This window comes from Urocitellus parryii, chromosome 9 (assembly GCF_045843805.1).
Source record: "Urocitellus parryii isolate mUroPar1 chromosome 9, mUroPar1.hap1, whole genome shotgun sequence".
NCBI classification, from domain to species: domain Eukaryota; kingdom Metazoa; phylum Chordata; class Mammalia; order Rodentia; family Sciuridae; genus Urocitellus; species Urocitellus parryii.
Window position 1 is genome coordinate 78,841,473 of NC_135539.1, and position 14,082 is coordinate 78,855,554.

Consider the following 14,082-nt stretch of genomic DNA (forward strand, 5'->3'; position numbering starts at 1 on the left):
CAGAGCTCCCTCTGTTAACTCTCTACCCGTGAATGTATGGAGGGCAGAGAGAAGAGGAGCATCACAGCACTGGGTGTCTGTAAGAGACCCAGGGTTTTGCACCGTTTCATAAGGACCAGCATGATGTGTCTTGAATACAAAGGATTTACAGGTACTATCACTTTTTAAACAATCCTATATGGGGTAGGAGGAAAAATCAATAACCATCAGAAGGCTTGGAATTATTTTAGGTCATACAGCAGCATGGGGCTCACACAAATATGGAGGCTAGATCAGGGTACACACTAGGTCAGACTCTGTCCTCAACATCTTCCACACATTTCCTCATTTAAGTCTTCCAATAATCCTGCAAAACAAGGGTTGCTATTACCCCACTTTATGGATAGGGAAACCAAGGTGGAGAGAAACTGTAACTTGGTGAAGTTGGCAGAGCCGTGGGCAGAGAGGATTCAACCCCTAGCAACCTGGTCCCTGGTGTCACTCCCATCAGGGTACCTCTTAAAGGGATCAGCCACAGACTCAAAAGTGAGTCTTGCTTTAGAAATTCAATGACAAGCAGGAACATCTCTGCTTTTCCATCTGAGCAAGAATGAAATGAAGAACTGTGAAGTTCATAACTGGTTTAAAAAAATTAAACTTTTAACATTAATTGCTCCTGAACATTTGTGAGTGCCCAAAATCCTGACATAAAAGCTTTAATTTCTATGCAAAGCAGATAGGATGATTGAGTTATAATTAAAATGGTAATTATACCCTTAATGCTCCATATTTGACTTTTCAAAAAAAATGTTATGCTCCAAGAAAAGCTATTTAAAGATCAGAGGAAAATGTTTGAAAATGAATGTATTCAAGACATTTTAAATCTTTTAAAATCCAGTTATTGATTTTAACATGCTTTCAAGTGTAGTCTAAAACATTTTCTTCATTTATTTTGGTCGATGGAAATAATAAAAAATCATTGGAACGTGAAAAGCTTAAACGAAGGCAATATTCTGGAGGTTGATATTTAAAGTGATAAATATTTGAAATGTTGGGGCGTAGAGGGAGGGACGTCTCCACCTGTAGACTGGTGGCTGAGAACCTCAAGCCCCACCCAGAGTGGGCAAGGGAAGAGCCAGTTGGTAGGAAGGAACCTTGGGCGACTCCCTTTCCGGCTTTGGAGGTGCTACTCCAAGCTCCACTACTACAAATATGACATTTCCTTTGATCCTTCATTGACTGTTTAGAATTTAAAAAGAACACCTAAAGCTATAAATCAAATGTCAGGTGCGGCAGTCTAGTGGAACCGTATCAATATTTCATGATGTATGGCTTGCTGGGAGGCTCGGAAGCCCTGGTCTTGCCAAAAACCGCATTCGCGATGCTTTGAGCTCACCCAGCCGTGCTGGGTGCCCGGCCCGCAGTCAATGAAGGCTGAAGCCAGGAAACAGTGTGCTTTGGCAGGAGGGCCCCCTGCAGACCTCATCTGTCACCTGCGGCGCACGCACTTCTAGCCCAGTGGCTGCCGGCTGGGCTGCTGGCCAGACCATGCTCCCTAGCATCCCCTGGCCAGTCCCGGGAGGGCGCACCCACCCACCCCCCACCCCACCCCCGCCCCATGGGAGGTGTGGCTTGGGAAGAAGGAAGGAAGGTCTACACCTTCTCAGGTCGCTCCCGGCCTCCCTTCCCCTTCCAGAGACTGGGGAGGGGAGGATCTCTGGGCTCTGGGGAAGGATTCCTTCCCCTGCCCTATTTCTGGGAGGGCAATGACGGTATGGGAAGGAGGACTGAAAGCAAGGCTGTGTGCAGAACCCGAGTGTCCTGGGGCACTTTACTAAGGAGTCTGTCTTAGCTGGACTTTTCTTCCACCTTTATCATTATGAAGAGGATGAAATATATCCTAGAGATTTTTGCACCAACAGTGAAATACCTAAGAGTATGAGAGACCCCCAAGTCGACCGTGAACCCTACAAGCAGCAACATGGAGCCTTCTAAGCAAGTGTCAGCCCCTCCAGAACCTCTGAACCTCTCCATTCTGGAGGGCATCTCCTTGGCTTCTGTTTGTGTGTGGTTTGATGCCTTCTGAGGGGCCTTTCTTGCCTAGGTCAGGCACATGGTCTTCACACCACAGGCAGGGGAGGTGGACATAGCCTCAGTCACAGCAGGTCAGGGGCTGGAGCAGCCAGAAAGCTCAGGAGCCCAGGACTCCAGAGGTGGGGGCTCTGAGGAGGTCCTGGCCTTGGCAGATAGAGCTCAGCCCCAAGTTGAACTCAGGAGGAGGGATTGGAGGCTGGAGCAGAGGTTGGGCAAGTAGGGGCTGTCTGCTCCACTAAGGGCCCCAGCCCTCTTAAGTGGAGGTGCCAGCAGCTGGGGACAGCAGTGGTCCACCCCACGTGCTGCCTCTTCGAGGATGGGGCAAATAGAACACAAATGATCAGGGACCGTGCACATGCCGGAAATGTATCCTCCTGAAGGGCAGGGGCTTCAGAGAAACTTCTTGCTCAATTTTGCTGAGAAGCAGATTAAGACTGCAGCACATGGGCAAGATCCACCTGGGCATGATTTTCCTGGAACAAAGTGAAGAAGTGGTCCAAAATGCACTGCAAAATGTCAGCGTACAAATGACTAAAATTCTAATGCAGGAACCCCAAGTTTCCCGGTGCCTGGAGTCTGAAGGCTCCTGAGCTGTCTCTCACTCATACTATATTTCCTTTCTTCATCAAGAGTTGAGGCTAGATATTGCCCTGTATAATGTTCCAAATGACTGGTTTTCAGATGTAGTGAATTTCAGAAATATTACCAGTAAGCAAAAGACACATTATGGATCTTTAGCATTGCCAGTTGGCTGGAGAAATGTGTGGGGAGGCAGCATCGATAGCCACGAGCATTTTGGAATATCTACAATCTCAGAAAGTTAAATGGCAAGCACATTTTTGTGAAAGCTTTGCATAACGGAAGTTTGGCCTGTCTGATTGACTGGCACGGGTGGTTTCCTTGCTGTGCGTGTAGTGTGGCGGCTACAGCTCCCCACCTTCCCTCCCACCAGAGGAAGCAGGCAGCCTGCTGTCTGAGAAGCATTAACTGCTTGTGCTCTGTTTGGGTTTTGTTTCTCCTGTTATTGCAGGAAGCAGTTGCTAACAGGCAACGTCTACTGTGGAAACTGGTGCTTTTTGCTAGCAGGGACTCTTGTCACAAAGATCAATCCACACTTGAAGTAGATAATCCCTCGTGAGTTGTAGCAATATTTTTTATGATGAGTAGTTACAATTCTGCTTTGCTACTTAGTGTTGGGCATCTAAAAGGGCTCTGTGATTTTTCTGTTCATTCACATTAGGGACCCTTGGTAACAGCAGGGCAACCACCATGCTGTGTAGAACAAGAGGAAAGGCTCTGGGAAAAAAAGGACTGCAGCAGGAATCTTCCAGAACTTCAGACCACAGTTCTGAGTTGGCATGAAAATATTAAGGACTGTCCCCGCCCCATGTCCTTCTCCCCAAAGCTGGCCCTTCTCAATGAGCTCTTCCTTGCAAAATGGAACCCCGAAGATCCATACACTCCTGTACAAATCCATCTCCACTTGCATGGCCCAATGCCTAGCACTCACGAAGCCCTCATCAAACATCCTTGGAAGAATTGGAGGAATGATCCCAGAGTTAACTGCCTCGGTTTTGAACCCTGGTTGCTACCATAAGCCTCGTGACTCTCAGTGAGTTCTTCATCTTCTGTGCATTCTCATCCTCTGCCAATGAGAAAAACAGCAGTGCCCACCTTGAAAGCTTATTGTGACAATTATATGAGAGGATATATATATATAATGCTTACCATGGTGCCAGCATAAAATAATAAGCAATCGACGATGAACTTAGCTCTCTCGTGATCACCGGGAGAGAGGGAGATGTTCAAAAGACACCAGACTTAGGTGAGCCTTGAAATCTGTTTGAGGGAAGATGGCATTCCGATCATAGCCCCGTAACTGGGCCTCAGGCCAACCTGGCAACTCTCCAGGTGCTTTCCCTAGCCCAAAGTTATAAGTGGCCACAGGTATCTCCTGGGGATTGGTGGCCTCTGAGAAAAGCCAATGGTGCTGCCTTTTTCCCATAAAGTACAGAAAACAAAATGCAACCTGCACATCCTGACAGGAGCTGCCAGCCTGCCTTCATGCTGCCCCAGGTTTCCACAGCTTCAGAGTCAGTGCAAGGCACAAGCCAGAGATGAGAGCATCGGCGAAAACCAGCTGCCTGGGAGTTGAGGAACAGACAAGCAGGAAAGTTATTTTTCTGTTTCATTTCACCTCGAAGAAGAATTATTGATTTTAATACTTTATTTTCACATGAGTTTATCTGAGTGACAGGTGCTACTCAGGTCATGCCCATGAAGGGGAAATTAGATTCTGGTAATTAAGAATCTCATCCAGAGGTCACAGGTACTGAGGAGGATTAAAGCTGTTCACTGGAGCAAGCACAGAAACTCTCAGGGGATTAGGACACAGACTCAATAATTTCTTCCAGTTTCTTAAATTACACTTAAATTCTCAGGAAGGCTTAAGATCCAGCCCGTTGGTTCCAGAAAGAGCTGCATTTAACTACGCTTCCATCATCTCAGGGCAGAGATCCTAGTGTGAGCGCCTTGTTCAGGAAAGGCTCCCCAGTCGCCATGCTGAGGGTTTGGGAGGTGGGACCCAGGGCTGTCAGAGGGAAGAGCCAGCTCAGGGAAGAAGATGGATGGAGGTAACTTCATGGGTTCTTTTCTCATTCAAGGTCTTTATCTGTGTCATGGCTAGTCTCTGTGGACAGGTGTCCTGTTTTAGTCCGCTTTTCTATCACTGTGACCAAAATACCTGACAAGAACAATTTTAGAGGAGGAAAAGTTTATTTGGTGCTCACAGTTTCAGAGGGTCAGTCCATAGATGGCAATTCTGTTGCTCTGGAGATAAAGCAGAACACCAGGGCAGTAGGGTGTGGCAGAGGAAAGCAGCTTGGGAAGTGACAATTAGGAAGGACAGAAAACAGGGACAAAATACAAATCTCAGCGACTCACCTCCTTCAGCCATACCCTGTCTGCCTACAGTCACCACCCAGTGAATCCATTCAAGTAGATTAATGCACTGATTAGGCTAAAGCTCTTATAACCCAATCAGTTCACCTCTGAAATTTCTTGCATTGTCACACACATGAGCTTTCGGAGGACTCCTCGTATCTACACCGTAACATGACCCAAGCCACTTCAGTCTTCACTGAGTGCCAGGTAGACACTGACCATTGAAGGTATTCATTCAGACATGTGAAAATCTATTATTAAAAAGTAAAACCTTTAACATCATTTTGTTTTCATTTTCAAGAACTTGCTAAGTCTCTATTGCATTCTTTCAGAGAGTGTCTAACACACAGCATCCCTGCAAATCCACAGCACCCCTTGTCCCCAGGTCAGGAGACTCCTTGAACAAACACAGCCCCATGCCCTGCTACTGCTGCCTCAGGTCTGGATGACACCCACCGAAAAGCCTAATCAAAACCAGTACCAAAAACATAGGTATCGCTGCCAGCTGTGACACAGACACCTAGTGTGCGGTGTATTTGCAGAGAGTGGACAGGACAGGAAGCCTGCTCCATGGCTGTGCCTAGTAGACCACGGGGATCCCTGCTTCAAGAGCTCTCGCTGTCTCTTCCCAGAGGTGGGACTTGGGTGGGCTGTATTATTTGTTTGAAATCACATAAAGGCAGTGCTTGAATTTAAATCCAGATCTCCTTATTAGCCCTCACAATTATTATTCTTTTTACAGTTTCACTACTGCCTTACTCTTGAATTATTGTGGATATTGCCAATATCCACATCTAGATTGTTGATAGCCATTATAGTCATCATCTGACTCTCTGGAATGCTTATTTATTCCAAAGCACTCATTTTAGCGATTACATTGGAAAATATGAAATTTCTGTTCTTGTAGGTATTGTCACAGTCATATAGCTTAACTTGATTCTAAATAAGTTCAAACTTTAGCTTTAATTTTTTTTTGACCCAAGATACTGAAAACTATTTGTTGTCTTTACAACCCTGTCTCCTCTTGCCCTGTGCCACATCTACCATAAAGGAAGAGTCAAGGTGAAGAGGGGAAGTGGCACTGAGGATCCGGCACCCTGAATAGTCAGCCCCAGTTGCCCTTCCTTCCTGCTTCTCATCCTTCCCTGCCCAGCATTCCTCTGTCCTAATTGAGGGGCTACACACTCAGAAGCACTGAACTGGCACAATAACATCCCTCATGCCTGGGACAAGGTCTGGCAGAATGGGCTCTTTGTAAATATCTTCACAGGCAATTAATACATTAATTTACTGCAGGTCCTTCTATGACCCATAGAGTTTGGAGAGCAACTTTAGACCACTTCTTCTCTTTTCTGTCTCTTCTCCCACACATGCACACAGAAAAAAATAAGAAGTTTTTTTCTGCTGATCCCAATATCGCCATAGTTCATCAGGAGCGTTTGGTCTCCTCACAGACAACACGCCATTTGAGGCTGCTTATCTAGAACGGGAAATGTCAGCATCTGGGAGAGTTTCTCATCACCAGGTAGTGTGGGAATCAGAAACCATCCCACTGTGCAAATGTAAGCATCCTCAAATCCCTTGCCCAGCATGACAATTAGACTTTGCATAGTGCATGGTCCAAAACAGGCCCCCATTAAACATTGCTGAATTAACAAGTGAACAAATAAAGCAGCAAGAAATTGTAGAGACTGGTGAAGTCAAGGACCGAGGACCAGGTTGAAGTGGAGACTAAAAGATAAGAACTAATGGAGGGAACACAGTGTTACAGAAAGAACAGAAGCAAGAGGGTTGAATTTAAACTGGAATCCAGAGGACAGAAAGAACTGATTCTGGAAAGTTCAGGTAGAAGGAGGCTTGCAAAGCTAGATCAGCAGCAGACGTCCCCTGTCTGAAGAAGCCAGAAACCAAAGGACAATTGGAGAAAGATGTGAATCCAGTCTGAAGGGCCCTGAGAAGAGCAGCAAGAAAAACGTGGCTGAGAGGTTTGGAAGGGAGGCAGACCCATTGGGATGAAAGCCTCCTTCCTGCCCCCAAACTCTGGGTTCTCTTCTCCAGCTCAGCCAGTCTGAGACTGAGCTCTGTAGACCATGGTCTAGCCCATTCCAGCTGCCTTGCCCAATCCTAAGCACAGATGGTTATGCCAGGGAAAGAAATGATCATGAGTAATTTTACTAAGATCCCTATTGTTTAATGGAAGAACAGCCATTGCTTCTGGTATATTTCACAAAACTCTTCAAAATTTAAGACGAAAACATTGCTACTGATGGCAGCTAATTTCACCACCAAATCCCACCATGACCAGTCACAAGTCTTGCAATTCTTGCAAGTCCTCTAGATGTGCCTTGTACATCCCAAGGAGCATGGTGAGCCCATACCCAGCCAAGAAAAAAAAAAAGTTGTTTTCATGATGCCCAAAATGAACCTGCAGTGAGAATGAGGGTCTATAAGCACTGAGCAAAACTGAGATTTAATAGTCAGGGTTCCCCTAAAAAACAACTTCACATCAGCCAGCAATGATACACATTTTTCTTAACAAAGTGCAAGGCTCAGGACCTCCAGGATGACAGTCAACATCTCTTGATCACCCTTGGGGTATGGAATACCAGAGGCAACCTCAGAAACATCCCAAAACAGAAACCCTTCTCCAAGTTCTATGGCTAAAATGCCCGTAGAACTTACTGTGGGGAGGTAGACAGACTTCAGTATAAATATCCACTAAACAACCAAATTTTATAGAAAAATTATTGCCTCTCTGCTTCCCCCGGTCCCCCATCAGAAATCCTTCATGGGGGGGGGAATTCATGTGGAGGTCATAGTGTAAGCAGGTGTGAGTGGGTCCAGCAGAAGGAAACATGGCTGCCAAAGTGTTTGAATCCATTGGCAAGTTTGGCCTGGCCTTAGCCGTTGCAGGAGGCGTGGTGAACTCTGCCTTATATAATGTGGATGCTGGGCACAGAGCTGTCATCTTTGACCGATTCCGTGGTGTACAGGACATTGTGGTAGGGGAAGGAACTCACTTTCTCATACCTTGGGTTCAGAAACCTATTATCTTTGATTGCCGCTCTCGACCACGTAATGTGCCAGTCATCACTGGAAGCAAAGATTTGCAGAATGTCAACATCACACTGCGCATCCTTTTCCGACCTGTTGCTAGTCAGCTTCCTCGAATCTTCACTAGCATTGGAGAGGACTATGATGAACGAGTGCTGCCGTCCATCACTACAGAGATCCTCAAGTCAGTGGTGGCTCGCTTTGATGCTGGCGAACTGATCACCCAGAGAGAGCTGGTCTCCAGGCAGGTGAGCGATGACCTTACAGAGCGAGCAGCAACCTTTGGGCTCATCCTGGATGACGTGTCCTTGACACATCTGACCTTTGGGAAGGAGTTCACAGAAGCGGTGGAAGCCAAACAGGTGGCTCAGCAGGAAGCAGAGAGGGCCAGATTTGTGGTGGAAAAGGCTGAACAGCAAAAGAAAGCTGCCATCATCTCTGCTGAGGGTGACTCCAAGGCAGCCGAGCTGATTGCCAACTCACTGGCCACTGCAGGTGATGGCCTGATTGAGCTGCGCAAGCTGGAAGCCGCCGAGGACATAGCATACCAGCTCTCACGCACTCGGAACGTCACTTACCTGCCAGCAGGGCAGTCCGTGCTCCTCCAACTGCCCCAGTGAGGGTGCCCTGTCCGCACCTCCTCAGGCCACTTGGGCCACAGCCCCGATTCTGAATACCATCTTTCTTCTGCCCCCACCCCAGAAATCACTGTGAAATTTCATGATTGGCTTAAAAAGTGAAGGAAATAAAAAGTAAAATCACTTCAAAAAAAAAAAAAAAGAAATCCTTCATGGGTATGATGGAATTTGACACTTGCCAAAAGCAACTTACAAAAAAATACTTTCTATATGTCCTAGAACTCTTAGGCAGCTAAGAAAACAAGATGCTAAGAAAAAATGTGCATTCCATGCTTTCTATCCATCTTGAACTTTCAAGAGAAAAATAGGAATAACAATCTATATTTCAAGAGTTCCCCATGCTGGGGAGGGAAGGGAGAAGTGCTAGGGGTGATATTGGCCAAATAATGTTGTTATATTGTGTGCTCGTACGAATACGTAACAACAAATCCCACCATTATGTATAGCTATAATGCACCAATTTAAAGATGTAGACAAATAAGAGTTCCCCATGCTGTTAATCACCCACAAAACTGAATTATATGATGAGAAATTAGTTACCTGGACAGCAATTAAAACAGCAATGAGATACCACTACATATCTATTAGAATGCCCCAAATCCAGGACACGGAGGGCACTAAATGCTGGCGAGGATGCGGAACAACAGGAACTCTCGTTCATTGCTGAAGGAAATGTAAAGTGACACAGCCTCTGTGTCACCAGGAAATTGGCAGTGTCTTACAAAATTAAACACATTCTCACCATATTATTCAGCAACCACAGTCCTTCATGTTTACTCAAAGGAGTTGAAAATGTATGGCCACACAAAAACCTGCAGGCAAGTGATTATAGCAACTTTATTTCTAATTGCTAGATTTTGGAAACAAGATGCCCTTTAACAGGTGAAGGGATAAATAAACTATGGTACATTTAGACAATGAATATGATTCAGTGCTATAAATACATCAGCTATCAATCCATGAAAGACCTGGAGGAAACTGAAATACATATTACTAAATGAAAAGGCAGCCCGGGGACGATGCCAGGGGCACACGGTCTACAAAAGGCAGAAGTATAGATGACAGAAAGATTGGTGGTTGCAAGAGGTTAAGGGGAGGGAGAAGCAGGTGGGAAACTGAGTGTCTTTAGGGAAGTGAAGCTCTTCTGTAGGATGCTGTAATAGTGCAGACATGTCATTATACATTTGTCCAAACCCATCAGCTGCACAACACCAAGAATGAACTCTAGTGTAAACCATGGACTCCAGGTGTAGATGATGTGTAAAAGTGGGTTCACTGACTGCAGCAAATGCACCAACTGGCCCAGTGTGCTGATAAAAGGGGGTGCTATGCATTTGGGGTGCAGGGGTATATGGAAGTCTCTCTATTTTCCACCCAAGCTTGGGGTGAACCTAAAACTACTCTAAAATATATAGTCTATTTTAAAAATTAGATATCTGATAGGATTATACTAGGGCAGTCTGTATAAAATTCAATGACAGGAAATAAGCCACAAGGAATTTTATAATGATTTCCTAGCGTTGCCTGATATTCATTCTAGATTCTAATTAATCACCCTAGTATTTAATCAGCCTAACTAATGATCCTTGAGGAAGGAAAAAGGGAGGGAAAGAGAGAGGGGAGGGAGGGAGAGAGAAGGGGAAAAAGGAGCATCAAGATTGTGTAAGGTTGGTTTTCTGGATGATTTTATGTTGGGCTCTGGTTTTCTATAGTCTTATAGGTTTGTGTTTAATAACATATATAAGGTCTTCCACTTACCAACAGTTTAGGTTTTAAAATTCATCTGTTCAATTCTAACTTATCCCATGTGGAAGACAACTGTCACCCTCTGTTGGTGGCAGCCAGAGTTGGTAACTTTTGTTAGACCACTTAATTTTTCTCAGGCCTGTGAGCATTCAAAAGCTAAATTGCTTCAATATTGGGTTTTAAATGCAATTAAATAAATAACTCAGGTCTTTCATCTTGTTATCTTTAAAATCAGTACACACCGTAACTATAAATCTATCAACCTGTTAAACCACTGTGCCGTAATGTAATCAGTACCGTAACCAAGGCAACTGGGAAGCCTGGCACAGGTCCTGGCTGCTTTACCACAAGCGGTGGGCTTTGTAAAAGTACTGACATTTTCTGGTATTTGAGCAATATGACTCAGAATAGGTGGTCTTTAAACAAGAGTGACACACTGGTCTGGAAACGGTGGACAGAGGCACGCTCAAAGCAGATCAGCTCTGTGCACACCGGTCTCATTAGAACAGCAGAAACCTAACCGCAGCAATGACACACTTTTGCATGTGTGGACAGCTCAGCTCCTCCCAACACAGTGCCTATACATGGCCTCTTTGGGTACAGTAACTACACAAGGTAAGAGCAGGTGTTATCACATGCATTTTATGTGTGAGGAAAAACGCCTCAAAAAAAGGGTCAATTATCATCCAAAGCCACAGAGGGAATAGATGAAGGAGGCGACCACAGCCACTCCTGTTTCAGTCAACATCTACGGAGCACTTCTTAAGGCCCTGGGAATTTAGAAATAAAGGAAACAATATTGTGCTGGGGAGGCACCTAGAATCTTCTTCTGAATAATACTCAGTAAACACTAATGAAGAAACAAATTGTAACACGGGGTGGAGTGGGAGGCAACCTAAGAAAGTTTGTTTGGAAAATTGCAGGAGAGCACAGGAGGGAAAATTAATTAGCAGAGGAGGTGGCATCTGCCTAAGCTGGTCCCTCAGGGAGGTGTGAGCTGAGCTGATGTGAGCAGAGGAACAGGGCACCCGAAAGAGCAGGGTCTTGGGTGTGGGGTGGGGCGAAGTCGTCTGTGGATGGCAGGACCACCTCTAGGTACAGACCCCAAGGAGGAGGAGGTGTTGTGAGAGGCGGATGCAGGGATGGGAGGAGAGTGTGGAGAGCCATCGACTGGCACCCGCAGTCCTCTGATGGATTTGATCTGCGTGTGATATTTTGCCTACATTTGAGAACAGTTGATCTATTGGCAAAGCTAAGAGGGTTTGGATATAAGAAAGACAAGAAGCAGAGAGACAAGAGAAGACGCTACCGTAACAGTTCTTCTGAGAAAAAAAAATATTCCCCAAAGCACTCAAAATAGGAAGAATCTTCTTTAGACCTGTGGGAGGCAAAGAATGTAAAATTCAAGCACAACATGTACCACTCATCCCTATAGGGTGAGAAAAACACAGTCATCGAGACTGAAGGAAATGGGCAGGTGTTCCGGTCCCTGTTGCCAAGGCCCACCCTGAGTGGTCATTGAAATGTGTCACTGAATTGCCAGGTGTCAAGGTAGCCAATTAGGACAATAGCCAGATTCAGAGTGACAAGGAAGCCTTTACTCATTTAGTGACACAGTGTTAGGAAGAGGCAAAGAGGGCCAGGTGACTGGAATCCTTTCACTGTGGAGAAATCCCAAACAAAAGGCTCCTTCCCCTTCCAGGGCCTGAGAGGCCAGAAGGAGGAGGAGGAGGAGGAGACATGGAGGAGTGAACAGGCACAGAATCCTACTAACTGCAGCCCTACCTGCACAAGTCTGGTGTGGGGAGCTCAGCTCTCCAGTGAGGTCTGCAAGATAAAGTCTCACCGTCCCCTGGGAAATCATGTACAGACTTTTAGCCAGATTTTCACCTATACGCAGATCAAATTGTTGGTTGGCACATAACCAACTGACTGTTCCATTTTCTGCAATCTCAAATGGGAGAGAAGTCAGTCTCCCAGAGGAAGATGGCCCAGGAAAGAGTGTTTGGGAGGACCAACAGCAAGGGGTCTATTTGCATTTCTAGAATGTAGTGAAACAGGCACCCACCAGCCTCTCAACTCTGGAAGCAAGCCCAGGGTTGGTGTGGCTGAGAGGAAGTGGGTATTTGTGTGCTGGTTTCCTGGGTGGCCACAGTGGGTCACGGGAGTCCTCCCAACTCAATTGATTTCACAGTCCGGAGTGTTGGTTACCTGTGTACCGTAACAGTCCAAATATATTAAAAGGAAACTTTCTGAAATAATTTATAAGTTTAAATAACTTTTACCAAAGTATATTATTATAGTTGTTGTATTTTATTACTTATTATTGTTGTTAATCTCTTACTGGGGCTAATTTATAAATAGAGCTCTATCACAGATACTGTATCTTTAGGAAAAGGATGACACACATAGAGTTTGGTATTATCCATGGTTTCTGGCATTGACTGGGAGTCCCAGGACATATCCCTTGAGGATAAGAGGGATATAAATGCACCACAACTGGATGGTTTTAAACAAATTTAAGAAACTTATTATCTCTCAGTTTTGGAGGCCAAAACTAAAATGGAAGTTGCAGTGGGGTTGGTGTCTTCTGAAAGTTCAGATGGAGGATCTGTTCCAGGACTCTTTCTGGCTCCTTGGGTGGCTGACAGTCCTTTCTGTCCTTGGCTTGTGACTGCATCTCTCCCCTCACTCCCTTTGATATCACATGGTGTCCTCCAGGGTGTGTCAGTATCCAGAATGGTCCTGGGGTGACAGACTCTTATAGGAAACAGATATGGCCACCAGATGGCAGTAGCATGCACAGGCAGAATTTGGGTAACAACTTTGGCGGGTTTGCCTGCAAGGGATGTCCCTCATGGCTGAGATTGTTCTGAGAAACTTACAGCAAGGAGGTCAAGGGAACTCCCGGGGAGAGGGGACTCAGAGGGAGGGCTCACTGTTTAGGCTGGTGGACAGTGTCTGGGTCAGAGAGTTCCAAAGGGACCCAGCAGCTGGAGGCCTTATAACTACAAGGCTACATCTTATCAATGGATGACAACTGTATGGTAAGTTGTCACCAGGTATGTACACAGGAATGCACTGAATAGCTAAAAATCTGCTTGTTTGAGCTAATTTTTAAATAATTGGGTGCCCGAAATCTGAGTCTGGCTCTAAGAGTTCTAGACCTGCACTAAAGAAACGAACAACCCAGGTGCCAGTCACAGAGGCCAGTTGGCTCTTTTGTAAAACAGTTCCCAAGCCTCCCTCCCCTTGCTGTCACAAAGCCACCAGTCACTGGATTTAGGACTCACTGTGAACCCAGGTGGTTTTGTTTCTAGATCCTTTATTATTTACAGCTGCAAAGACCCTATAGGGTCCTAGAGAAGTCCCTGCCTATGGACAGGGAATGCATTCCAACACCCCCACTTGATGTTCTAAACCACATACGCTACCAAACCCACATATGTCATGTTTTTCCTAACATATGTTATCTAATTTACAAATAGACACAGAAATAGATAACCACAATCAACCACAAGAACCAATACAATGGAACAATTATAACATTATGCATAATAAGTTTCTTTACACTTAAGAATTATTTATGTCTGAAATTTTCTGTTTAATGTTTTTGGACCAGATTGAC

At 45.3% G+C, this 14,082-nt stretch overlaps 2 protein-coding genes across 2 annotated transcripts in view; both read left to right on the forward strand.

Moving 5' to 3' along the window:
- The window catches only part of Adarb2 (adenosine deaminase RNA specific B2 (inactive)), a 203,715-nt gene that overhangs the window by 94,713 nt on the left and 94,920 nt on the right, over positions 1-14,082 (forward strand). The window lies entirely within an intron of this gene.
- Positions 7,817-8,832, forward strand: LOC144256849 (prohibitin 1). Its single transcript, XM_077802492.1, has one exon. The coding sequence runs from the start codon at positions 7,872-7,874 to the stop codon at positions 8,688-8,690; it is 819 nt and encodes a 272-aa protein (XP_077658618.1). The 5' UTR covers positions 7,817-7,871; the 3' UTR covers positions 8,691-8,832.